The sequence below is a fragment of the Tursiops truncatus genome, chromosome 8 (assembly GCF_011762595.2).
Source record: "Tursiops truncatus isolate mTurTru1 chromosome 8, mTurTru1.mat.Y, whole genome shotgun sequence".
NCBI lineage: Eukaryota > Metazoa > Chordata > Mammalia > Artiodactyla > Delphinidae > Tursiops > Tursiops truncatus.
In genome coordinates, this window is record NC_047041.1 from 64382291 (window position 1) to 64408841 (window position 26551).

Here is a 26551-nt window from a genome sequence, read left to right on the forward strand (position 1 = left end):
AGTATCTCCCTGTGGGGTACCCTCTTGGGCCTGCATTGGGAGGGACCACTGCTGTTTCCAGCCCCAAGGTCTTGCACTGTCCCTTGTGGCTTCCCTACCCCCTGCTCACATTGTGTAAATAATCTCTGTTATTAACTCTCCTCAGATTCTCCAATGTGAGAGTGCCGCCTGCTTCCTGCCAGGACCCTGCAGTCAGGGGACCGTGGATCTGTTCCTGCAGTCAACGGACAGAGGTCCATATGGAAAACAGGAGGATGGAGAAGGGAGTTCAGAAATGAACATTCGAAAGTCCTAACTCACGTTTTTACCTTCATTATACGCAAATGATAAAGACTGCAGATGAAAGAAAGAAAACGTCAGTGGGATTTTTACATATCTTAAATGAATAATCACTGCACTGTATAATTAATTTCCATTTACCAACATTTGTTCACTAAAACTTTTCCCAGATTTCTCTCCCCTGCAGTTTTCAATGACACACATGAAAGTTTGTTTGGCTTTGTTGCAGAGAATATGCACACAGAGTGGCATTTTCCCCTGTGCCTGGAGCTCGATCACTATCTGTCTAATTTTATGGCTCAGAGCTGGTGGCTCCGGCCTCCTGTTATTACCAACGCTCCAGAAATGCAGCAGCACTTGAGGTTTTAGTTGAAAAGGCCTGAGCAACCCTTATTTAACCCAGGCTGCTGGCCACACTGAAATGCTATCTCTCAAGCCCTTCTCCATGTACACAGGGTTTACGCAGGTGGCACCCTCCATGACAGCTTCCTGCCAAGGTGCGGCGTGTTAGGAGTGGCAGGGCGCTCTAGCTGGCTGGCTGCTCCTCCCAGGAAGAGCCTGAGTGTGATTAAGGGCCTGGACATTTTTTTTTTTTTTTTTTTTTGGCCTCAGTTTCCTTCATCTCTCCCCAAGGTCATGTCGCCAAAACCTCTTCACCCTCTCTGCCTTCTGCCTTATCTCCCTCTTCCTTGTCCCAACTTCCAGTTTCCTTTTTTTTCTCCCCTTTTTCTGATATCTACCCACAGGGAGTGACTTGAATATACAAGAAGTGAAATTCTCACAACAGAGGGAAAGGCTTGTAGAAATAAACCCTCACTTAGTCGAATTTCACCAAAGACATGTTTTTGTGTTTTCTTTTAGTCCCCATTGAGTCTAATACAGCTCTGGGCTCACAAAGGGAACTCACTTCACTCTATAGATCAATTAGACACTGATCCAGAGGGCGAACAACCATCTTGGTTGGTCAGAAGGATCCGGTTTAGCATGGAAAGTCCCAGGCACCCTGGGAGGGTTGGTCACCCTTCTCTAGCAGACCTCGTGCCCACCCGGCCTGGTACGGCTGCCACAGCTCACACATCTGGAAGTCTTAGACGAGGTTCTCTAAAAGCAGAGTCTGAGATGGGGATCCTTGAGTAGGTGCCAGCTCTGTTCCCCTAAGGGGGTGAGGGAACTAGTTTAGGGCAGGGGAAGAAGCTGGGCAAAGACCTGCATTCAGCGGCAGGCCAGGCTCAGTCTGCTCTCAGGGAGCGCTGCAGCGTGATGGCATCTCGGAGTTATCCCCCCGTGAGGGGAGGGGTGGGTTTTTAGACACCCGTATCAATCAGGCACTAGTTCTGGGCCATCCCCGGAGGATGGGCATAATCTCCTAGGTACTTCTGGGTGAGGCAGCTCTCAACAGAGAAGTCAGTTTCCAGGAGAAGGGTGCAGGCTCTGAGCTGCCAGCTGCCAACGCTCATAGCATCTGGGGGATAGGTAGACTGGCCGGTAAAGGGGATCTGGGTGGGGCGCCAGTAGCATCCACGACACCAACCACAGCTTCAGCCCGGCCTCTGGGGTGCCGAGGGAGCACCCTCAATGCCTGGTGCCAGTTCAGCTGCAGCTTCCTCCCCGCTTCCCCCAAGCATGCACAGACCTTATAAGGGTGGTTCTGCCTCAGTGTTCTGGTTTGTACTCTTGGAACTGACCTGACCCTTCTTGGCTAGGGCCTGACCCCTGCTAGAATTTGCCAAAGTTTTTCCCAGAAACTGCACCCGATCCTTTTTCTTCCAGACCCGGCTGGGACTGTGCTTCAAAACTGCTGAAGGTGGGGATCTCGGGTTAGTCTATATAACCCCAAGTCACAGCTTCCTGCAGGTGCTCTGTCCATCAGAGGGACCCACTAGACACAGACGCAAAATGAAAGGGAGACCAGGTCTCGAGGCACTGTGGACTCTGCCTATGGGCAGCAGGTCCACCTCAGAGGGCAGGAGATGGTCTAACGCTGGTCTTGCTTGTCCTGGGTGATGGCTTCAACCTGCTGCAGAGGTCCCAGCATGCCTTGCAGCTTGGTGAGTTAGGATTGGGACAGAATCAATATCACAAGCTTTTAGAAATGCAGTTTTTAAAAGTATCAAAACATATGCATCATGGCCCTTGTGGCAGATGCTGTGGATGCCCCACCCGTATCCTTAGAGACTCATCCTTTTCAAGTGCTCCTCTGACCCTCACATCTAAGTACCAGAATGTTTACCCCAGGGATTTACTCAAAGCCGCAGACGACTGCTCTGCCCCAGCACACGGAGGGCTGAAGAGCTATAAACTAACAGCCCCTGAGAGTAGCCCTGAACCAACGACTAAAGGCAGCTGGCTTACAAATACCCCAGCTCCCTCACCTCTCAGGGTTGATCGCTCTCAGGCCTGTGCTTTACACAATTTCCCGGAGTTTCCCCGGAGGTTTAAACTCCACCGCCCACAGTGCTGCTTGACTTGATAACATACTCTTAGTAGCTTCCCTTCCCTTTCTTAACTCCTCACCCTACTGGTATATCTTGAACTTCCTCAATAAACTACTTCATATTGAATCCGTGTCTCAGGGTCTGATCCTGGGGGAACAGCCCCTCCAAGGCAAAGCTGGGGAAGTTGGGGCCAAACCTGCCACACGTGACGTAGGCCCTCTGTAGGTTGCTGCTACATCCCTGAGCCCGGTGGTCAGATCCCTGTGGGACCTCTTTCCACACCAGCCCCTCCTGCACCGAGCAGCCCTGAAGAAGGAAGCAGCAGCCCAGCCAAACATCCTTCTAGAGCTGCGGATGCCCCATTAGGATTCAGAGGCGTGCCCCATTAGGATTCAGAGGCGTTCCCCACTTTCTCTCGAGGCCATTGATCCTGGGAGGTGATTTTAATCAGGGATTTGATCATCTTACAGACGATTCCTTGTTCACTCCTCCCGGGCTCCCTCAGGTCTCTTAACAACATTAGACTGCAGTATTAGGTTTACATAATTTGGTACTTAATGCGCCTTACTACTAGCCCAGAACAACTGAAGTCACTTGTGAAATGTCAGCTTCACACCAGAGCCACCCCTTCCCAGGATGTCTCACTCTGGGTGTGTGGCTGCGCCCAGGGCTTGGCATGGGAGCAGGGGGGTCCAGGAAGGAAGACTGCTCCAGTGGCCTGAGCCCTGGGTCTTTGAAGCCTTGCTGTGTAGACCCGGGTATTCTGCCACTCTTCAAGGAAGTGAGCATGGAGCTGGTCTGCCACCAGGCCAGGTCAGCTGGTCCTGGCCTCCTGGATCCGGGATATTGGCCCTGCTCAGCAGTGCCTCTCCGTCCAAATGACTACCTAAGATCTTCCCTCAGATGTCTCAAAGGCATCTCACATTCAGCACAGCCAAACCTTAACCCTTGGTCTTTCTCCCCAAACCTGTTCTTCTCCCCTCTCCTGCCCTCCCATCTCAGTAAGTGGCACCATCATTCACCCCATCACTCAAGCCAGAAACCTGAACTTCATCTTTGGTCCTCTCCTCTCCTTCACTCCCTACACCCAATCACCAGCAAATCCAAATATTGGGTTGGCCAAAATGTTTGTTTGGGTTTTTCCATAAGATCTTATGGAAAAAACCAAGCAAACATTTTGGCCAACTCCATATATCTCAAATCCATCCTCTCCTCACTCTCTCCAGTCACCGTAGTCCAAATCATCATTATTTCTGGTCTGAAGTATTGCCACAGCCTCCCAAATGATTTCCCTGCTTCCATTCGTACCTATATCCAAACACTTCACCACAGACTAGCCAGAGAGATCTTCCAAAAATATTAGTCAGGTCATACCTCTCCCCCAGTTAAAACTCACCAGTGTTGCCCATGGCACTGAGGGCAACAGTCTACAAGGTCTTATGTGACCAGGCCCCTGACTAATCCTTCAACATCATCTCAAGCCATCCTCCCCGTTCCTCAGCACCCTCCAGCCACATCTGCCTCCTTCTGACTCTGAGAATGTCAGGCTATCTCCCACCTCAGGGTCTTTGCATGTGCTGTTCCCTGTGCCTGGAACACTTTCCATGGCTCTTCACGTGGCTGCCTCCTTCTCATCCTTTTATGCTCAGCTCAGAGGGGTCATCTCTAATCATCTAACCTGAACCATGTCCCCCTCCTACACTGATTTACTTCATAACATCCTGTTTACGTACTTCATGGCATTTATATGCTCTGTAATCATTTCATTTGCTTCTTGTCTATCTCCCACCGCAGACTGTGAGCTCCATGAGGGGAGAAATCAAGCCAGTCTCACGTTCCCTGCGGTTAGCACACTGGCCGGCACATTGTAGGTGGCTGTGTTAGTCTTCTGTTGCTACATAATGAAACACCACAAAATAGAAGCTTAAAACAACACAAATTTATGATCTCACAGTTTCTGTGGGTCATAAGTTCATGTGTGGTGTGGCTGGATTCTCTGCTCAGGGTTTCACTGGTTTGAAATCAAGGTGTTGGCCAGCACTGTAGTGTTCATCTGGGCCTCAGGGTCCTCCTCCAGCCTTACTGGTTGTTGTCACAATTCATTTCCCTGTGGTTGTAGGACTGAAGTCCCTGTCCTGCTAGCTGCCAGCCAGGGCCACTCTCAGCAATGAGAAGCCACCTGCAGTTCCCCCCAACATGGCCCCCACAGGCAGTGCACAGGACAGATGTTCGCTTTCTTTCAGGCCTCCAGAGGGCATCTCTGTGACTCCCCTTTCTGCAACCAGCCACAGGGAGCTCTGCTTTTAAAGAGCTCACATAATTAGGTCAGGCCCACCAAACTGGTTGGGGACCTTAATTACATCAGCAAAATTCCTTCACAGCAGTACCCAGATGAGTGTTTGACTGAATAACTAGAAGAAGTGAGTGCACACCAGGGGCCAGGAGTCTTGGGGCTCCATCTTGGAACTCTGCCTACACAGTGATCAATACTATTCGCTGAATAAAAAAAAAAATGAATCTCCTTCTGGCCACCTGTTTGTATAAGCAGTTGGTCCAAGCCCATGTGGATCCACCTCTAGGTACAAGGCAGGCAGTTAAAAGAAAAAAAAAAAGCCTAGTGGGCAACACGGGAAAAGAGAAGAGGGACACATGGAACTTGGAGCTGAGAAATGTGGGCTCAAGCCCCAGTCCTGCCACCATCTTGCAGTGAGAACTTTGGTGATTCACTATGTCCTCTGACCCTCAATTCCTTCATCTCTAAAATGGGCATAAAATACCTATGCCATAAAATGGCAAAGATTAATTCTATCCATCCATCCATCCATCCACCTTCCACTCAGCCACCTGTGCACCCACCCACCACCCATTCATCAATTCATCTACACAACAGCCCCACCTCTCTCTCTTCTCTCCCGCCCCCCTTTCCCTCCCTCCCTCCCTCCCTCCCCCATGGGTGTACCTGGCATAATATAGGAGCCCAATAACTGGGAAGTGAGAGGATGGGATTGATTTTTCCTGCCCTGCAGAATTCAGGAATTCAGGGAGCAGCAACCTCACCTACTGCTGGCCTGATGTATCGTATGTAGGAATGTGGACCATGTAGGTAGAGAGGACGGCAACTGGGCACCTAAGATCATGGGAACTCACTCCACAAAGATTAAACAACAACCGTGAATGTTCTTTTCAGAGAAAATGCAATCACTTCAGGCAATGCCTCAGCCTCATGTCTGAGCAGCCCGGGTCGGGAACACTCAGCAAAAAATCTTGTTTTCTTTGATTCTCTGCGTTAGTTCTCATGTTTAAGCCAAATGAAATTTGACAACACAGACAAGCTTGCAGACATACTTGGTCCACAGGACTTAGCCCGAAACCTCTTTCAAAGCGGGGACAGTGTTCCTTTCTTCAGCATCTAAGCACCTTAGGGCAGATGTGGGATGCGATAGCTCCACTGGGCGGCCTGACGTTAATCCACCCTGCGATGCTGGCATTTTCTGTCGCATCTGAGAGTGTCAGCTGGTGACAAGTTAATTCCTTCCCATTGTCTGGGTAGAGAACTCCCTCTGGACCTCCTGATCTCATCCACAGGACCCTTCGATTAATCTCCTCTGAGACCCAGGTCAGGACACTCTGCCCAGGCAGGAAGCTTGCCTTCACCATTAACCCTGCTGGACATACTCTTTTTAATCTCCATTTGGTTCAGAACCCATGGAAATGCTGACCCCTGATCTAATTTCTAATTCATTTCTGTCGCTCTTCAAATTCACTGGGTCAGGAAGAGTTTAAAGATTTGGGTTTGTAAAGTTCCAATTCACACTTATTTCCCCAGATGAGAGAAACATGAGGTGTGTAGGGTTTTTTCCTGGGTCTTATTCAGCTTTGAAATGCCGTGGTTATTCACTCCCAGATGGCAACCACAAGAGCATCAAGCACGGGACCACAAACACACTCCAAGACAGTCCCTCAGGGCTGCAGGTCACCGGCAGTGAAAGAAAGGGAGGTGATGCAGCGGAAGAGAGCTAGGCAAGCCGGTCAGTGCTCATGAGCCGTGGTACATCCACATCACAGCTATCGACACCCAAGTTGGCCCACGGGAAGGCCTGAGCTCCTGCCTCCCTCCCCAGTTCCCTCCCCCACTTCCTGCCCCTGAGAGAGTCCTGCTCAGACTGACACACTCCCCAAAGTGACTGTCACCCTGTCTGTCTCCTCTGCAGCCTTGTCAGCTTCCCGGGTGCTGGTCACTCCCCTCTCTCACTACTGGCCTGGCCCAGGGTACCTGATACAAGTTGCTTCCAAGATCTCAAGATGCAAGGATGTCACCAAGAATGGCATCTGAGTCCACAACCTAGGAACAAAATCTACACCTTGACTGCAATGACTATGTGCTTTTCCAAAAGGATCCATCAGCCCAAAAGGGGCCTCCCTGAATCAATGAAACTAAACCGTGTGGCCTGTGCATTGTGAATGTCTCAACTTGTGCCCACAGTGAAGGGAAGCTGCACGGAGCCCGTCCAGACTGGTGGCTTTCTGAGATGTGGGAACCAGCAAGCACAAGAGGGAGAGAGCGTGAGATGGAGAAGTTTTCACCAAGGATGTCTGAGATAAACAGCATCTCCAGAGAAGTTTCTATTTTGCACACTGGGAGTCCATCTGATAGAGGCTGCAGACAGGCAGACCATGACCATATCTGGCCTGCCCATGTGGCTTATTCAGTCCACCAAACATAAAAGTGTGATTTCCAACTTGAGAAAGGTCAGCAGGTCTTGCAGGCTAGGAATAGGCTGGAGCCAGCATTGGCTGCCCGTCTGGGATGAACCTGGGCTCATTCTCCTGTTCACCGCAGTCCCCACCAGTCCTCATTGCCTCACCTCTGCCATTCACGTTATCTGTCTAGCCCTGGTAGGTAACTGAGTTTAGACCCCTGAATATAGTGACAAGGTTAAGTGCCCAGGCTCTACAGTCAGATCCAACTTGGGTTCAAACGTTGGTTCTGCCTTTCTCAGCTGTGTGACCTGTAGATTTTCCAAGTCTCAGTGCTCTCATCTGTGAAATGAACATGATAATAATAATACCTACCTCATACAGTTGTTCTTAGAGTTAAGCAAAGCAACACATCAAAGATGCTTAGAAACAAATGGTAGCTCTTGTTAGTATTTGCCTAGGCTAAGAATCTACCAGCCTGGGAGTGGGGTGTATATATGCAGGGGGAAGAAATTTATTCTGATGATAGAAATCCTAAATAGCTCTGTGCTTAGCCCCATGTTGTCCAAGGAAGGGGGATGCTGCCTTCCCTATGGCTTTGCAAACTCTCTACCCCCATCTCTCTGTCTCCATTTTCATTCAGTCATCAGAGTCACTGATGTGTCATCAGAGTCCTGGTGGGGCACAAGTCACTGGGTGAAGCCTTGTGGGAAAGAGAGAAGAAGGAATCAAAGAAGAAGCCTCTATTCAGGGCTAAATAACTGCTGAGTCTCAGTTTCCTCATCTATAAAATGGGGAGAAATATTGGAAAAATTAAAGAAGACAGTGTGTACAAATGCCTAGCACAGTGCCTGGAACGCAACAGGTGACCAATACATGATCATGCTGACACCTTCCCTAAAATCCAACTAGAAAGACACAAAAACAGAGGCAGCTTCTTTTCTCCACCCTCATATCCATATCCCAATCCCATTCAATCCCCAAGGCCCAGCTCAAAAGCCAGCTCTTCCAGGAAGCCCTCCCAGAATGACTAAGACCTCTCCCTGGGTTTCCCCAGCACTGTGGCTGGTGGTACTTATCTTTTTACATTGTGTGTAATGGCTATTTGTCTATAGTTTATCAGCTGCGCTAGGCTGCGAGCTCTCTGAGAGCAGAAACTGTTTCTCCGTCCTTGGATCGTTGGTGCTGAGTGTGATGTCTCACACTCTGTGAACATGTGTTGGATGAACGAGTGAGTACGGTTAGCAAAGCACTGGGGCAGGGTCGCTCTGGCTCTGCCGTTAATCAGATGTGTGACGTTGGGAAACTCATTTAACCTCTCTGGATCTCAGTTTTCCCTCCAGGAAAATGAGGAGCTTGGACTACATTTTAGGGCTACGTTTACATTACAGCCTGCTTCAAGCTGCCCACTGCCCCATAAGGGAAGCTTATCTAGGTGTGAGGGACCTGCAAAGTGAATCAGGGCACCCACTCCCAATAGTAGGTCAGGTGCTCAGAGGAGACGCACCTAAGCCAGGGGAAGCCCCTGGAAGTTGCAGTACAGGGGCCAGGGAGGAACAAACCAATGGAGCCACATACACTGGTACCCAGGCGATGCCCTCCTTGGTTAGATGAAAATCAAGCCCCCACTCCAGCAGTACAGGCGGGGTCAAGAGGCAACCTTGGGCTGCCTGGTAAAAACCAGCCTTCCAGTAGCGGCTGCTCGACATAGCTTTCTTGCTCACTGATTTGACATCCCCCTGGTCTCTTTCTGTTCAAGAGCCTCTTTCCCTAAAATTCTACTTACATCTTGAGCTCCTGAGATACGGGCTTTTAAAAACAACTAGAATTGAGGCATCTCATTTTTGCATCTGTGACAAAGGAGAGCCATAGAGTCTGTCCACTGCCTGCTGTTGTCCTCGGTCTAAATCTTATCTGAGGCAGGATCCACATCTGGTTCACCACTGCCTCCCCTGGGCCAAGCTTAGAACCTGGTGCTTGGTTTGTTGAATGAATGCATGTGAATGACTTCAGGAGCAGAAGAGGCATAAGCCCCTGTGGGCCTGAGCAAACAAGCAAGGCAGTCTCTAAAAAAACAAAAAAATGGAGTGGTTGCCCAATTTATAGTCCCTGGGAGTAGATTAGGGCCCTGAGAGTAGATTAGGGCCCTGGGAGTAGATTAGGGCCCTGGCAATTAAAAACAAACAACCCCGCCCCCTCCTCCACTGCAGTGGGTCCACACCTGCTCTAGAACTCTCAGGCCCCAGTCAATTATACTGGCTTCCCCCACCCCCCAACGTTATCTCCAGCACAACCTCCCACGGCAACATCCAACCAGGGGAGTGCTAGTCTCCCATGAGCTCTGGAGGCTAATTTGCAGGACAGATCTGGGCAGCAGGCAGCTGGAGTGGTTGCAGGTGCCAACTCTTGTCCACACGCCCCTCTTCTTGCTGAGCACGCAGGCCCTGTGGCTGCTGGAGGACACCTGGGTCGCTGTGTGGTTTGGGGTAGCCGTTCAGGAAATCAGTCCCACCAGAAGGCATCCCATACTCCAAAGATTTGATATCAGTAGGAATTATATGATTGGCTGCGTTTTGAGCACTTTTCAGTATTGGGGAAGCAGAGGGGGATGTCAGCTGACAGCACTGCCCGGCGGTCAGCTCTGCTTCCACCGTCAGGACCAGTTCATCTTTCCAAGCTGCTGAGCAAGATAGGCTGAGGGCCAAGGGTGGACAAGGAGACCTCTCCTGCTGGCTGCACTGGGGCTGGGCCGGTATGTCCCCCAGCTGCTGCCAGCAAGGCCCCTGACCCGAGGGCAGGAGGCACCTCTCCTGGTTCCTCCCGCGCTGCTTAAGGCTCCAGCTCCGGGAATTTCCCCCCGACAGATGGTCCCACAGCCGACCAGAGGAAGAGGGCCTTTTGGTATTTGGTTCCCGCTGGCTTTGTTAACCAATTACTGGTCACCTTGGCTGGTCTGTAAAGCAAAATGGTCCAAAGTTCCCTTGCTGCAGACGACTTCCAGGGGGCTCATGAGCTCTGGAGAAGGCAGGCCCTTTGCCATCCTGGGGTTGTTCTCTGTTGGCAGGCAAGTATGTTGAGGAGATCCTGGTTCCCGAAGTCAGTTTCCTTTACCGGTAAAGGCGCACAAAAGGGTGATGAACCACCCACACCTTTGCCAGACTCAGGCAGGCTCGGTTGTGTGGCATGCCAGGACCTCAACAGAGTGGCTGGTGAGGACAGAGAGGAGACTGGCATCACACAGGTTAGAGCTGGAGAAACTGATTGTGCTCTGGGGCAGGCCCGCAAAGAGGCAGTGTCCCCAAGGGGCCGGGCACACCTAGGCATCACTGACTAAGGATGCTCTTTTCACGGGGAGGAGCCTATCAGTGGGAGGTCCCAGCCCCCAGATGCAGGAAGGCAGATGGGTCAAACCAGGGGAGCAGGACAGCAGCCTGGTAGTACAGGGAGCAGGGTCCAGCCTCTCAAGGAACAGGGTTAGCCAGGACTAGATGCGGAGCCAGGGGCCTAAGAATGTCAGAGCAAGGCTCCGTCCCAGCAGGGAACGGCTGCCTCTTCAGCTGGGTGCCCTGGTGAAGGGCGTAACCTGCAGAACCATGTGGGGTTTGTTCAGAAACTGACATGATGGAATCTGTCAGAGATACTCATCTGATTCCCTTCTCCCTGCACAGTCACTGGGCAAAGCAGGCTCAGCCCTAGGGTCAGGGCTTGAGTGGGCAGGGAGAGGTGGGCAGTTGCTGCCCAGAGCAGCCAGGAGCTCGAGTCATGCAAGCCAGGTCCTCAGCAGAGTGCTGCCGGACAACATGCGACGACACGAATCTGCGACCACGGCGAGAGTACCTCTCAGGGCGGTGATGAACAAAGAATCTGTCAGTGAGAGGCAGCCCCAGGCAGTACGGAGCAAAAGTGACAGCCTCCAGGGCTCCTGCAGCGTTCAGGACCGGCTGCCTCTGTCTCAAGGTTGCTAGGTACCCTCTCCCGGGCATGTGGGTGGGCCCCAGAAGTCACACTGGTCAAAGGCACAGGGGTGGGTGGTGATAAGAAGCCTTCTGCCGAGCAGGCTGACAGCCCACGTGCCCGGCTGTATAAACACCTTTAAGCTGCCTGAGTCTTCGCAGTAATTAGATTAGCTATATGGGGTTCTTTTAAGCTCCATAAAGCACAATACTGTCAGACCATTCTTTTCCTCTGCTTTTCTTATTTTTGCAATTATTCCAGCTGCATGCAAAGCTGTTGGTATTTTTACAGCCTGGAATGAGTATCTCTTGTGTAGGACAGCATCTTTGAAACATTAAACAATGATTAGGCAGGCTCTGGGCCAAGGGACGATGGGGGCTTTGCAAGGAGTGGAGGGGGACCCAGCAGCTGGTGGCAAGCAAGCTGGGAGCTCGGATTCTATTTCGTCACTACACTGTGATTTTCTCACCAACAATTAAAAATAACAATGATTCACAGTTGTGTGGTTACTTGTCATTCAGCAGGATTGTGAAGGTGCTCCAGGTAGTGGTGGAAGGGGCTGAACCACAGTTAGTGGGGACTTGCACACCACGGCTCACACAAGCACACACAAGCCCAGTGTTATGGACTGAATGTGTGTGCCCCCAAATTCATACATTCAAGTCCTAATCCCCAAGGTGATGGTATTTGAATGTGGGGCCTTTGGAAGGTAACTAGGTTTAGACGAGGTCATGGGGGTGGAGCTCCCATGATGGGATTAGTGCCCTTGTAAAAAGAGGAGGAGACACTGGAGCTCACTCTCTCTCCACACCCAGGCACCAAGGAAAGGCCATGTGAGGACACAGAGAGAAGGCAGCTGTCTATGAGCCAGGAAGCAGTCTCTCATCGGACACCGAATTTGCTAGCACCTTGATCTTGGACTTCTCAGCCCCCAGAACGTGAGAAGTAAACCTCTATTGTTTAAGCTACCTAGTCAGTGGTATTTTGTTACAGTAGCCTGAATGGACTAAGACACCAGGTGCATACATGCTTGTTCACGGGGCTTACACATGCTCACACACATAAGTGCACACTCACAGGTTCATATATCTACTCAGCCACGTGTTCACATGCACACACGTGTGCACACACACAAGCATAGCAACTTCCCCCTATTTCAAAGGAGATAGGAAGTGTCCCCCTCTCACAAGGTGACCTAAAGCATGGTTGCCAATTGTACGATTTCCACTCAACTCCGTGCCTAGGAGCCTCTGTGCAATGCATCCCTTCTTCTTACGAAGCCCCGGGCAGAGCTCCAGCTGAGGAGACAGCCGCATTCTTCTCTTCAGTGCCTTCTTTGTCCCTTCCTTCTCTGGCCCTGCTGCCCAACATCTCTCTCTGAGGAGTGCACAGAGATAAGAGAATGAGGACAAAATTCAAGGAAATCTTTTGGAGTCAGAGACCCACGGTGCACCAGAGGCAGCCTTGTTTAACAGTCAAGGGTGTAGGCTCTGAAGCCAGACAGCCTAGGTTCAAATCCCACCTCTGTGTTTGGACAAGTTCCTTTCTCCTCTGTGCCTGTTTCCTTGTTATATAAGATGACATTAATCATGGTTCTTATCGTTGCCACAGAGAGCCGATTAATTTATATAAAGTACTTAGAATAATCTCTGGCACATATGTGATCCAGCCGGCGGGGGAGCAGTGCAGAGTGACTCAAGACTTCTTCTGATCCTGAGCAACTCTGAAGCTTGGAGCTGGGCAAAGGGGCTGGAGGTGTGGGACGAGTGTCATTCCCAGAAGACAGCTAAGCAGGGTAAATGTCCCAGAGTCACCACGAGCAAACCTGAGGGGCCTGGCTGCAGGCTGCCACGTGGACATACGGTGCAGACAATAGGAAGACTGGCCACTGTACCAAGCAGGGGCACAGCATGGAGTGGAGAGGGGCGAGCCTTGGCGGGAGTCAGGAGACCTGAGGTCCCATCCTGGCTCTGTTGCTTACAGACTGCGGGGCACCGGCAAGTCTCTGCCTGATGTGGGTGCTCAGTCCCCCCCACCGGAGAGCCACCTGGGGCTTGCCTGGCAGTCTGCCTCCTGACACCGTGTTGGCAGAGGGACAGCTCCGTTTGGCCTTCTCTCAAGGCCTGCTTACTTCTAAGCCTCCTCCTGCCAAAAGACACGGAAAGCTTTGAGCAAACGTGGCCAGTGAGAAGGCTGGATCCCTGGGGGAAGGATATCCCCTGCCCAGGAGAGAGACGGTTCAATCCCAGCTTGAAGCGTGCAAGGCACTGGGAACTGGCCACTCTCTTGTTGGAAGGCAACAGAAGAGGACAAGCATCACGCTGGTGTAGGCTGGGCAAGTGACTGCCAGCCAAGCGCTGATCAAAATCTCCAGGGAACGAGATGCTTAAAAGAATATTTGATATCACCATTGCTTTGATGTGCTTTTAGTCACCAAATTCAGGTTCACTTTTGAAATTTCAAGTAGCGTGAAAGAAGAGTGCATGATTTTTTTTTTTTTTTTTTTTTTTCGGTACGCGGGCCTCTCACTGTTGCGGCCTCTCCCGTTGCGGAGCACAGGCTCCAGACGCGCAGGCTCAGCGGCCATGGCTCACAGGCCCAGCCGCTCCACGGCACGTGGGATCTTCCCGGACCGGAGCACGAACCCGTGTCCCCTGCCTCGGCAGGCAGACTCTCAACCACTGCGCCACCAGGGAAGCCCAAGTGCATGACTTTTTTAAGGTTATCAAAAGAGGACGTGAGTTAAGAAAGGAAACAGAGAAACTGACTACAGCAAAGCAAGTGGGGGTGGCTGGATTGTGGGATGGGGTGACTCTGGGACAGCTAGTGAGGGAGCCTGAAAGGGCTCATGTTCATTGAGCACCTGCTCTGGGCCAGGTACTGGAATACCTGAGTCATATGAGAGTATTCACAATATGGGTGGAGTTGGTGAGGCAAGTGTTTAGCTGTGAGCTAAAGTACGTGGTACAAAGTATGTGGCCATTAAAAACCCGTTGAGGGAATGAATGAATGAATGAATAAGTAAATGAATGCCAAGAATCAAAGACAGAGATGACTCTGTCAGCTGCAAATCCTGGTGCTTCCCTCCCTCTGGAGGTCCATAAAGGTTGAATCTCTCAGTCCCAGCTAAAGACACTGGCCCACCGGGATTCTCCAAAAAGCAAGGTAATTAAAACCAGGAGGCTCTGAGCCGTGGCCCCACCATTGCCTCGAGATAACGAAGAGGAGCCAGGGAGGGGAGACTTTGTCTCCGAGTGGCAGGGCGGGCAGCCTGGCTGCCACTGTCAGGAAGAGGCTGGGTAACATAGCAGGGAGGAGGCTCAGGTCGGTCATCTGACTCCATGCATAGGACCTGAGTTCAGGCCACGTTGGGGTAACCCTAAGAGAAGCTCCCCTTCTGCTCTGCATTCCTTCCCCTTTCATGCCATCTCCCTGGGATACAGCAGAGAGGTCCCAAGGGCCCCGCCCCAGGAAGAAACACTCCACCCAGCAGTGCCTGCTGCCGAGGCCAGCCCTGAGGGCGCCTAAGTGCCTGCTGCCCCGCACTCCTCAGCTGCAGCACGCTGGACAATGGGGGACAACAATTAGAACTGTGATTCCCAGAGAATGTCCCGTTGCATCAGAATGCTCTGGGAAGCTTATTAAAATGCTGATTCCAAGCCTTGTCCCAGACCTGCAGAATCAACATGAATACTTTCACTGAGTCAATATTTGTTGAACAACTACAAGAACCAGGCACTATTCTAGGTGCTGGAGATACAGCAATGAACAAAACAAATGTCCCTGTCTTCATGGAACTTACACACTGGTAGAGGGAAAACGTACAAATAAATAAGGGAGAGTAACCAAGTGAGTACAGTATATCAGAAGGCGACAGATGCTGTTGAGGAAAAGAAGCATGGAAGGGATGAAGAGTGATGGGGTCAGGGCTGCCGTTTTAACAAGGTGCCATTTGCAACATTTGAACAAAGGCCTGAAGAGGCAAAGGAACAGATATCAGAGGGTAAGAGCATTCCAAGAGGCAGGGGAAGCAAGTGCAAATGTCCTGAGGTAAGAACGTACCTGGTATGACTCTCCTTATTTTTAATCAAGATCAAACATGAGAGTTTGAGACCACTTTAGCAGAGTGACAGCATCCTACACAGGCGCCAGCCCCTGAAAGAGTGGAGCTTGTTTAGGAAATTGCTAAGGAGGCAAAGGACCGAGACTCAGAGTCCTACACAAGGACCATCTGCAGAGCCTTCAGTCCTTGGCTTCTGAGGCGGAGATAAAGGTCTCGAGCAGCTGGGATGAAGAAAGCTGTGATTAACTGCCCCTTTTTTATGTTTGTGAAAACACAGGCCTGACCCCAAAGCAAACGTGCCCGCAGTCGGGGGGATTTGGGGAACACGAGGCACCAGCACACACAGAACCTGTGACAGCCGCCTGGAGGACAGCCGGCTTCATTTAGAGTTTTAAACACCAGAGTCCCTTCCACCATGCGTTATCTCATTCAAGCCTCCACACAATCCCAGAGGTAAGAATTCTACATCCCAATTCTATAGATAAGGAAAATAGGGTTCACAGAGGTTAAGAACACACATCGGGCAAGAAGCTAGAAAGAGCTGGAACTGAATAGATGGCCTAATGCCAATTCTGCGCTCTTCCCAGCAGAGCGCACTGTTTCAGGGAGGCAAAAAAAGCCAGGGCGGCCTTTAGGGGCTGCCCAGCAGCTATTATTACTATTGTTGTTGTTATTGTTTTTATTTCTCTCATTTTAACGCACCCTTAGGGCACCCTTCCAATGTTGCTGCGTACGGCACATTCACCACCATTATTACCCCGTATCTCTTCAGAGACCGTGGGGCACGCAGGGCATAGCAAGGCCTGATGTCCCCACAGGGCACGAAAGAAAACCGAAGTGAAAGACCCATGGTCGGGAGGTGGCAGCACTGAGGCCGGAAACCGAGTCCTATTATAATAGTTTCACCCCATTTTGCATTTTTTCGCATGACTCCCTGATGGCAGGGGTGGGTCTGAGCCGTCACTCCCTCCACACCCTTGGCCCAGGCTGGGCACCCTAGGAATGTTTGTTAGCCGAGCTGAGCTGGCCTGACGTGAAATGAATGAAAGTCCTGTGCTGAGCGGGCTGATGCCCCAGAGGGAGCCTGTCAAGGACACGGCTGGAGCCGCCTTCCCGGACAGGCTGGGACCTCAGGCAGCCCTAGGCTAAGGCTAGAGATGCCTCACTTCCTCTAAGAGCTGCAGTCTCATTGTCTCTGCCACCCCACTTGAGAGCTCAGTACAGGCTGGTCTCGGGGATCCCCATTCCTGGTCGCCTCCCCAGCCCATCCACACAAGGGGCCAACCCCCCTTTGCCTCCAACCACCTCCCCACTCCCCCATCTGCTCCTCCCCAGTGGGAGAAAGACCGGCCTTTTCTTCCTTGGTTTCTGTGCCCTGGGTCCCATCCTCTCCTCCCTCCTCAGAAGCCCTGTCCTCACCATGGCCTCAGAGAACACAGGCACCCCCTCTGCAGACCAATTAAATGACCAGAGCTAAGGCAGGACCCTCCTCTCTTTCTTAAAAGCTGTCCAAGCGAACCAGTGTGCAGTCAGAGTCTTGAGAACAACTCACCTTTCAAAAAAGAGAGAACTACAACACAACACAGCACAATACAACAGAACAAAATAGAACCAAATAACATAGACCAATCTATAATAGAACGTATCAGAGCGCTTTGCACATTGTAAGAATAACTATTGTTTCTTAAAATTTTGTTTCAATTGTGCGTGCCTAGGTGTGAGTGGTGTGTCATCCTGGGTCATGACTGGAGACTGGTTAATTGGTAGAAAACCTCGCTCCAGCTCCTGCCTTAGCTCCCGATTCTCCTTCACAGTCAAAATCCCTGATGGAAACATCTACCTCCCAGCTGCTCTTCATCTTCATCTGGCTTCTGGGGCCCCATCCCCAACCCTGCCCACCAAGGTTTCTGTGATCTGCACCTTCCACATCTAATGGCTTCTTCCCAGACTGCGTGTCCTTCCACCTGTCTGTGGGCTCATTCAAACAGATGACTCGTTCCTGAAATTCTCTTTGTCCGAGGAGTCTGTGTCGTCCTCCAGATTCTCCTGGCTCTTCCCTCTCTGTCTCTCACCAGCTAACCTTCTTCCTCCTAACTCCTAAACACCTTACCTCAGTATCCTCTCAGGCTTCTTCTTTTTTTTTTGTTCTCCCCTCTTCTCTTTGCTACCCTCTCCTTCCAGCTAATGGCTTCAGCTGCTCTGTGTACAAGGCTCCAAATCCACATCCCCATGTTTACTTCTCAAGCTCCGGCTGTGCAGTTGGCCAGCTGTGAGGCAGGCTCCCGGAACTGGAGCTGGGGCTGGGGAGGGGTAATGCTGACAGCACTCAACTCACGGTCACACACTTGACTGGGTCAGGCAGGTGAGGCAAGCTAGGAAGGATTACCATCCCCCTTTACAGAGGAAGAAACTAAAACTCTGAGGGTTGAGGGATGTCTCCCTGGTCACTCATCCACAGTGAGAGGATCCCAGAACCCATGACTTCAGAGTTCAGAGTTCTTTCCCTTCAACCATGCACTGGAACTCAACGTGTGCAAAAGCGATGCTGCATACTATTCAATAAACCAGAGGTTCTCAACCAGAGCTGTGCAACAGAATCATCAAAAATGCTCTCAAAAGGAGAGACGGCCAGATTCCACCTCAAACCTACTGGGTTAGAATCTTCTGGGAAAGACTTTTGTTTGTTTTAGCTTTATATTTTGAAGTAATTACAGATTCACAGGAAAGTACACAGAAATACACAAGGAGGTCCCATGCACCCTTCATCCAGCCTCTCCCAACATCAGCATCTTACACAACCGTAGTACGATATCAAAACGAGGACACTGACGTTGCCACAACGGAAAAGCTCCTCCAGGTCTCTCCAGCAATACAGGCACCCATTTGGGTGTGTGCGTGTAGTTCTGGGCCATTCTGTCATGTGTAGCCTTGTGTAACCACCAGCACAGTCAAGATGCTGTGCCACCACTGCAATACCTCCCAGAGCTTTGGCTTTGAGAGCCGCCCATCCCTGATGAGGAACACTGCACCCATCCTACTACTCCTCTTGCCCCCCATCCACGGAACGACCATCATCCTCTGAGGCACCCTGGCTTGAGGCTGAATCATTGTTCACCAGCCCTCTTCTGGCCCATCTGACCACAGCCTGTTAGTCAAGAGACCCAGTAGATGCTTCCCTTATGGCATCTCTCAGGCTCACGCCTCGGCCTCAACCCCACCTCCACCACTGCTCCAGAGCCCTTGATTTTTTGCCTGTACTGCTGCAACTGTCATCTCGTCCAGTTCCCTTCTTCAGGATGCCCCTTTCCCCCAACAGTAATAAAAACCACAGCCAAAGCTCTTCATTGCCCAGCCCTGACTGCATCACTCCTCTTACCAAAAACTTTCATGGTTTTCGCTGTTTACAAAATAAAGTCCAAACCGTTTAAATTCAAATATGAAATCCTCTATATCTGGCTCACTTTCCTTACCTAAATTTCTCAAAATCAATCTCAGTTTCCCCCTCCTTCCCACATGAATGAACGATAAAACGGCCTCCTTCAGGCCATGATAAAGTTCTCACCGTGGGGAAGAAATGAAAGGCTTCAAGATTTCCTTCTTCCTGATGCTTCGTTCTTTCTTTTGTGATGTGAGGATGGAGCCTGGGGATGCCTCTTGCTTGGAAGGATGGCTCTTCCATCCCTGGCCTCCTTACAGTGTAAGAGGTGAGGGGGGCCAGCAGGCACGGGTAGAGCAAGGTAGGGTACACGGGCAGCCTAGTCACGCTGTTGTGGTGTTAGCCACTGGGGAACGGCGCTTTCTCCACTCCTTGGACCCAAGCGAGGTGATGGTACGTAGCTGCTCGAGGTCTCCCTCACAATAGACCATCACCTTTAAAACTACACTGCCTATTCGCTGCCACCCTTAGGTGCCTTTTCCTTCCTTCACATCCATGGAACAATGAGAACTAAAGCTCTAATTCATAAGCACTTCCCTTCAGAAAGCTCTAATATCCCCTTCACAGCATTGCTTCTACACTCGCTTCTACATGATAATAAAATGAAAAAGAAAATTTGCTTATTAAGATTAAAAATATTTCAGTTATCTGATATGTTTCAGCTTTAATTGATAACAAAACACAAACTGCTCATCTGAACTTCTCATGACAGCAACGGACTCACTGGGAAATTTACTACCTGACATCAGAGAAAACGTTAAAGATAACACAGGCTCAGTGACTCTGTGATCCTGTGACCCAGCGGTCTATTTTTTAAAGTCATGAATTATCCATAGAACATTCATATTAATGGTCCTATCAAGAGCACTGGCTCCTTTTTTTAAAAATTAATTTATTTATTTAATTTATGTATTTTTGGCTGCGTTGGGTCTTCGTTACTGCTCGCAGGCTTTCTCTAGTTGTGGCGAGCGGGGGCTACTCTTCGTTGCGGTGTGTGGGCTTCTCATTGCGGTGGCTTCTCTTGTTGCAGAGCACGGGCTCTAGGCGCACAGGCTTCAGTAGCTGTGGCTCGTGAGCTCTAGAGCGCAGGCTCAGTAGTTGTGGCGCAGGGGCTTCGCTGTTCCGCGGCACGTGGGATCTTCCCGGACCAGGGCAAGAACCCGTGTCCCCTGCATTGGCAAGCGGATTCTTAACCACTGCGCCACCAGGGAAGCCCAAGAGCATTGGTTCCTAAACTGTCTCAATACATGGTCTCTAAGCTTGGAGAATATTATGGGGATGGTATATGTGGGAGGAGTCAGAAGCCATGGAATACGCACCAAGGGAAAGAGGTAGCTGGTAGTAGCCGGAGAAAGCGAGATGTGACGTGAGGGCTTCAACAAGGGCTTGCTGGCCACCTGGGGCTTTGCTCAGGCCAGATGGAATGAGGAACAGGGCGTCCAGAAAAGAGGTTAGACTTTCAACAGCTCTGTTGCTGTCGTTGCATGGTACGTCTTCTACCATCCCCACCATCAACACCACTATGGCCACCACCACCGGCACCATCAACACCTCCACCATCATCACCACCAACACCAATGGACAAGCTTCCAGGCAAAGGCCAAGGCATGCAGCAAAATGAAATGATGCTTCACAGAAAAGAGTCACTGGAAATGTTCACTGTGTACATGGAGGGGATAGACGTCACGGCTATTTATCTTATCGTACTGCACTAGGATGTTGGGGGAGACAGTTGACAGCCAGCGAGGGAAAGCCTGGGGACCAGGCCCCTCTGGAGTGTGGAGAGGGTGCAACTGTGGAGTGAACCTTCCAGAGCGATGACCATCATGAATCTCTGCTCTTTGAGGCGACATCCCAGAGAAGGGAGATCCGTGGAGAGCCTCAAGAAAATGAGAACCCCGAACAGAGGCTGGCGCCTCCGCTCAGATGTCCGCGCGGGGCAGGGAGCCAGGCACTCACCGTTACTGCTGTTGTCATCCACCAGGATGATCTCCTTGAGCAGGTGCGGAGGTGTGCGCTCGATGGCTGAGTGGATGGAGCGCAGCAGCACGGAGAGCGCTTCGTTGACGAAGATGAACACGATGCTCACCTCTGGGAGGCTGCTGGGGAACGAGAGGTTGCGGCACCTGGAAAGAAGAGCAGCCGGGTACTTAGATCTGTCGCTGACTTGGCTGAGGTCCCCCCGGTGCTGGCCCACCCACGCCTTGGCTCCAGCTTTGCTGGAGGACTCGGGAGTCCAGATTCTTCCCAGGGTCTTTTTCTTGATATACTTAAGATAAGCCCTAAGTGTACAGCAGACAGGCCCTCAACCACTGAAACCGGTTTGCCCCACTACAGAGTCTGAATTTGTCAGTGACTCCCCCAACTGAACAGCTGTACCGTTAGTGCAGGGCCCGGAACCCGGCAGGCAGTCACTGAGTGTTTATTGGAAGAATGACTCCATATTTCTAAATCCAGTAGGATGGGAAATGCAACCAATGAAAGTCTTAGTTTTTCCAAACTGGCAGCCAGTGCCTAAGTGAGGCCAGACCTTAGATGACCTGCCTCAGGAGAAAAATATGTCTCCTTCCAGAGACTCCTACTGCCAGAAGCCACTCTGCCTCATTCCAGAAATCACACTGCCTGGGGCCTCTCCCACCTCTCACTTATCTCAGGGATTCAGCCTCCAGAAAAGGTTGAAGCCAGAGTCAGAGGCTCAACACACTAGAGGACTGGAAGGACACTTCCAACCTCGCTTCACAGATGAAGACACTAAGGCTCGGATAGGCTAGGTCCCCGCCATGTGTCAGCTGTCAAGATGGCATCTCAACTCCGGTCTTCTTACATCTACACCGGGGTTCTTCCTTCAGGGAGAAGTGGTCGGGGAGAGACTGCCTCTAACTGGCCATTGCCTCCCTAGCTCCACTGAAACCCTAAAGCCGTTTGGAGGTCTCTTATCCAAAGCACAGGAGGCAAGATCGTAAAAGTCTGCGCGCCATTCTCCACGGGAGGAGGAACATGCAACCCTAAAATCAGATCCCATCAAGAGGCCAGACCATAACAAGTGCCATGGTTCCCAAGGGCATGTCATTTCCTTCCGTTGCAAACGTTGCCTTTATGGGTAGGAAATCATTGCTGGTCCCTAAATACTGTTTCAGAAGGCACTGAGCTCCCATCTTCAGGATACTTGAATGAAAGGAGAGAGCAGCAACTGTAGCCCTGTCCCAGGTCCTGGGCTCAGAAAAGAGGCTGCCTGCTCCCAGGGACAGGTTTGATCAGGCCACTGATGGTTCCAGGGGTTCAAGGCTGGTGACCATGTTGCATTGCTCCAAAGTGGGAGGTGCAGCCAGGTGAGAACATGCAATAATGAGCATAATAGCACAGGGCTTCTGCTCGTCAGTAATTAAAGTGCTGCAGGATAGGGACGGGTCTGTTCTTCCTTAATGAGGAAGGCTACAGGATAACCAGCACTGAGCAATTTTAGAGAAATCACAGTGGGGTCCCAACCTGCTTAAGAGCCGGAGATTAATAAACTAAAATCACTGTCTCTATGGTTACCAGAAATTTACAGAAACTTCTCCCATTCTATTTCCAGCTCGCCTTTTCTCTCACCAAAGATAGGTGGGGGAAGGGAAAGAATCAAGCGTTTACCCAAATCTGCTTCATACTTAGAATTTGAGTAAAGCCATCAGGTTAACAGATTGGTGTAGAATTCATACATTGCTGTATTTAATGGAATAGATATTTATTGAGTTTCTTCCATGAGATAGGTACTGCACTGAGGGTACAGCAGGACACAGACAAAGGGCCTGTCCTCATGGAGCTTATGCTTTGATGGGGGAAGCAGGTGAACATGGAAGCAAACAAATGATACAACTTCCTATAAGTGCTGAGATGAAAAGTAACGCGGGGTTGGCGGATAGCGTGATGCCCTGGCAGCTGTTCTAGAAGGAGTGTTTAGGGAAGGGCTCTGTGAGGGGAGAGGTCTGACCAGAAACTCACATGGCACGCCACAGTGAGCTGTGCAAAGTCCCAGTGGGGCGAAGGGAACCGTGCTGTGACTGGAGAGGAGGTGATGGAGGGAACCAGCTCACGGAAGTGCAGCAAAGGGCAGGAGGAGATGAGGAGGTGGAGGGAGGGACTTAAATGAAGGAGCAACTGGAACGACTCCTTAAGCTTAACAGACCCTTTCCAAAAATTTCTTGTTGTTGTGAACAGTATTGTGATAACAGAAATTAAAAGGCTGCTGGTTAACAGTCAAACAATGCTTCTGGCTAGTGCTTATTTATGGTTATCAAGACCAGCAGCTGGCCTTTCCTTAAGCATGGAGACTGACAGAAGTATTAACATGCAACCTACTTGCTAACTGCAGTTTAAAAATAATCCTTTAGGGCTTCCCTGGTGGCGCAGTGGTTGAGAGTCCGCCTGCCGATGCAGGGGACATGGGTTCGTGCCCCGGTCCGGGAAGATCCCACATGCCGCGGAGCGGCTCGTCCCGTGAGCCATGGCCGCTGAGCCTGCGCATCTGGAGCCTGTGCTCCGCAACGGGAGAGGCCACAACAGTGAGAGGCCCGTGTACCACCAAAAAAAAAAATCCTTTATATGGTCAGACTACTAGCACATGACCTTTATTTTTCTTTTATGAAAGTGTAATGAACAGCTCCTAATAAGGTCAATATATCAGTACACTGTCAGTTCACTGTCTGCCCCACTAACTCCACCAGCATGAAGACTGTGACCCTACGTCTGTCCCCACTTCTCCAGGGGTTTCCTCTGAGTTCTCAGAGCCTCACTATCTGAAGCTTCCGGTGGTTCTCAAGTCTTTTCCAGGGTTAGGGGTTAACTGCCTTCTCCTCCTCTCTTCCCTTCTTAATTCTCAGCCCAACCACTCCATTTCCGCCTTCCAAGGAGACCAAGTTGAATGTCTCCCAGTAACGGCCACGGCCGTCCTGATGGCTTGAGCAGCTGCTGTGTCTAGGATCTGTCTCCTGAAGATCTTTCTGTGAGCAGAATAGAAACGTTACTTTTGTTTTACAAGCTAAACTCTGCTGATCACTATTTTCGCATGAAAGACTCTTTCGAACAAGGTTGTTACTTAACAGCCCTTTTGAACAGAACACCTAGGAAAGCGCATCACATTTGTGTGTGTTTATTGCCTGTCTCCCTCTACTATAATGACCCTCCCTGAGAGCAGGGACTTTATTTTGCTACTGTACTAGCTCCCAACCTTAAGCCAGGGTGTGGCATAGAGTAGGTTTTTGGAATTGAACAAAACTAACAGGTTTATTTATTTTATCCATGCATACTTGGGAGATATTGCGGGTTCGGTTCCAGACCACTGAAATAAGGCAAATACTGCAATACAGTGAGTCACATAAATATTTTGGTTTCCCAGTGCATTTAAAATTATGTTTCTACTACACTGTAGTGTATTAAGTGTACAATAGCATTATGTCCAAAAGAAACCAATGTACATGCCTTAATTAAAAATATTTTATTGCTAAAATATGCTAAGCATCATTTGACAACACAAACCTTCAATCTGTAGAAAATGCAGTATCTGCGAAGCACAGTAAAGTGAAATACAGTAAGACAAGATATGCCTGCATAAGGCCTAAATTTCACATGCGTGCCACTGATCTCAGCACGCTCTTTTCATACAAACCTCCTCCCTCTGAAGGAGAGTCAGGTCCTCTCCCACCAGCAGGCCCTTCCTCTTCCACCCTCCCTCCCCTGGATTTGTGGCCCCAACTGCTCACTTTCAGTCTCCAGCAGGCTCTCAGTTCCTTTGCACTGTAACTAAGTGATCCCTCCAGGCCAAATGTCCTGACCTCCTAAAATCCTTCCTTCCTCCCCTTCTCTCCTGGGAGCCACTCAGGGCCCTCCCAGGAACAGCCACAGTGCTTTTTCTCCACACCTCATGGCATCTAACCTAAACCTGGGTCTGCGTGAGCAGGCAGGTGAAGGGTAGGCAGGTTAAGAAAGACGAGGTGGGATAGTTTATAGGGAGAGAACATTGCAGGGGAGGGGGACGAATAGAGCCACCCAGATGCTAACCCAGCTGTGCCCCGACTTGCTGCGTAATCCTGGGCAAGCCACTTTCCTGCTCTCCATATCTTGCCACAGATTAAGGGAGGTAGAAGCAATGATCAGAGGTGTCTTCTCTGTACAGTTCAGGATCTTCTATCTCACATGTGGTGAATGGAAGATGTCTCACTAAAGAAAGAGCTTGCAAACTTTCTCTCCCTCCTAGCCAGTGCCTGGTCGTCACCAAATGCCACAAGACACATACATCCCCTTACCACTGTTGTGACTAGGCAGGGTGACCAGCTTCATCCTGGTCTGCCCAGGACTCTCCCAGTTTCAACACTGAGAGTCCCAAGCACACTGGGATGGGTTGGTCATCCTATGACTAGACCACAGCTTCCTGATGATAGGGACAGATATTGTTCACGACTGCATGCCCTCTGCCAGGCACTGTTCCTGGCCATCAACAGGCATTCAGCCTGCATCTCTTGAATGAACTGATAGCATCCTTTTCAAAGTCCCCAACACACACACATTCACACAGTATGATCGCAACCTTTGTTTCAACATCAAAGCAGAACTTACATGGCTGAGAGGAGAGGTCAAAAGAGGGGGGAAGAACAGCACGTCAGGTGAGATGTCTGCACACCTGCCGGTCACACTCACCATCATCACTGCCGGATACTGAACTCAGGACAGAAGCCTGCCTGCAGCGGGGCAGCCCAAGGCCTTCCAAAGAAACACACGTCCAAGAGGGTTGTTCCAGACCCGAGCCCAGCAATTCTGTTCCCGAGTCCGGCCACTTCACCCACAAACTAGCACCAGCCTCTGCCCGAGGGCTGTGCCTCTCATATTCACACACTGAGATGTTCTCCCCCAGCACCTGCATCCTCCTGGGTCTGGCCAGCACAGCCTTTGCTCCCAGAGCCTGCTGTCCCCATCTGCTCTGGTGTCTGCCTCTGTCCTCCCCTTCTCCGCTTGCCTCTCCAGAGAAGGGCCAGGGGACATGAGAATCGGAGGAACCACCAGGTGTAACTTGCCCTTCCCTATTGGTGCTCCTTGAGAAAGCCTGACTGTACCAGACTGGTCCCTTACACATTTTGAGAAGAGGTACACTCTCCTGTAAAATTAACCATAAAAGTTCCCTTTTTATTTTATTTTTGTTCAAAGTTGAGCCATTTTCCACTAGAGATAAAAACAAGGCATTTCTGAGAGGGGAGTACTATGGCTGTCTAATAAGCCGGGACTGATGGTCATGATAAAGTCAACTACATCCATCTCTGCACACAGAGGTGGTGTGGGTATGGAAGTGGCTATGTAGGGAGCCTCCCAGCAGAGCTCCCTGACACGGTTTGGAGCTGTTTATGAGGCAAATTTATATCAAAAGCCTTAGTGCTGCCACTACCCGCGAGAGGCAGGGAAGCAGTAGCAGACTAAGGAAGGCCGAGACAGGCGCTCTGCCACTGGGTACCACCCGGGGCAGCAGACAGACACCCCCATATTGGACCGATGGATTCTCTCCTCCCTGTGACCTCGGCAAATCTACGAGCTCCCGGTCCATCAGAGCATGACTCGTGGAGGCTGCCTGACCTCTTCCAGAGCGAAGATCAAAGCAGAATGTGCGCTGTGGTCTGCCGGCCAATGTGCACAGGGAACCAGGTCCAACTATGCCTGGATGCT

The 26551-nt window shown here is 50.7% G+C and overlaps 1 protein-coding gene across 5 annotated transcripts in view; it reads right to left on the reverse strand.

Annotated features, from left to right (window-relative positions):
- The window catches only part of GALNT18 (polypeptide N-acetylgalactosaminyltransferase 18), a 350962-nt gene that overhangs the window by 151015 nt on the left and 173396 nt on the right, over positions 1–26551 (reverse strand). For all 5 annotated transcript variants that reach the window (XM_033862552.2, XM_033862550.2, XM_073808621.1 and 2 more), the window contains one exon: positions 20825–20991. In XM_033862552.2, the coding sequence (XP_033718443.2) occupies positions 20825–20991 (167 nt within the window). The remainder of the gene's footprint in view (positions 1–20824; positions 20992–26551) is intronic.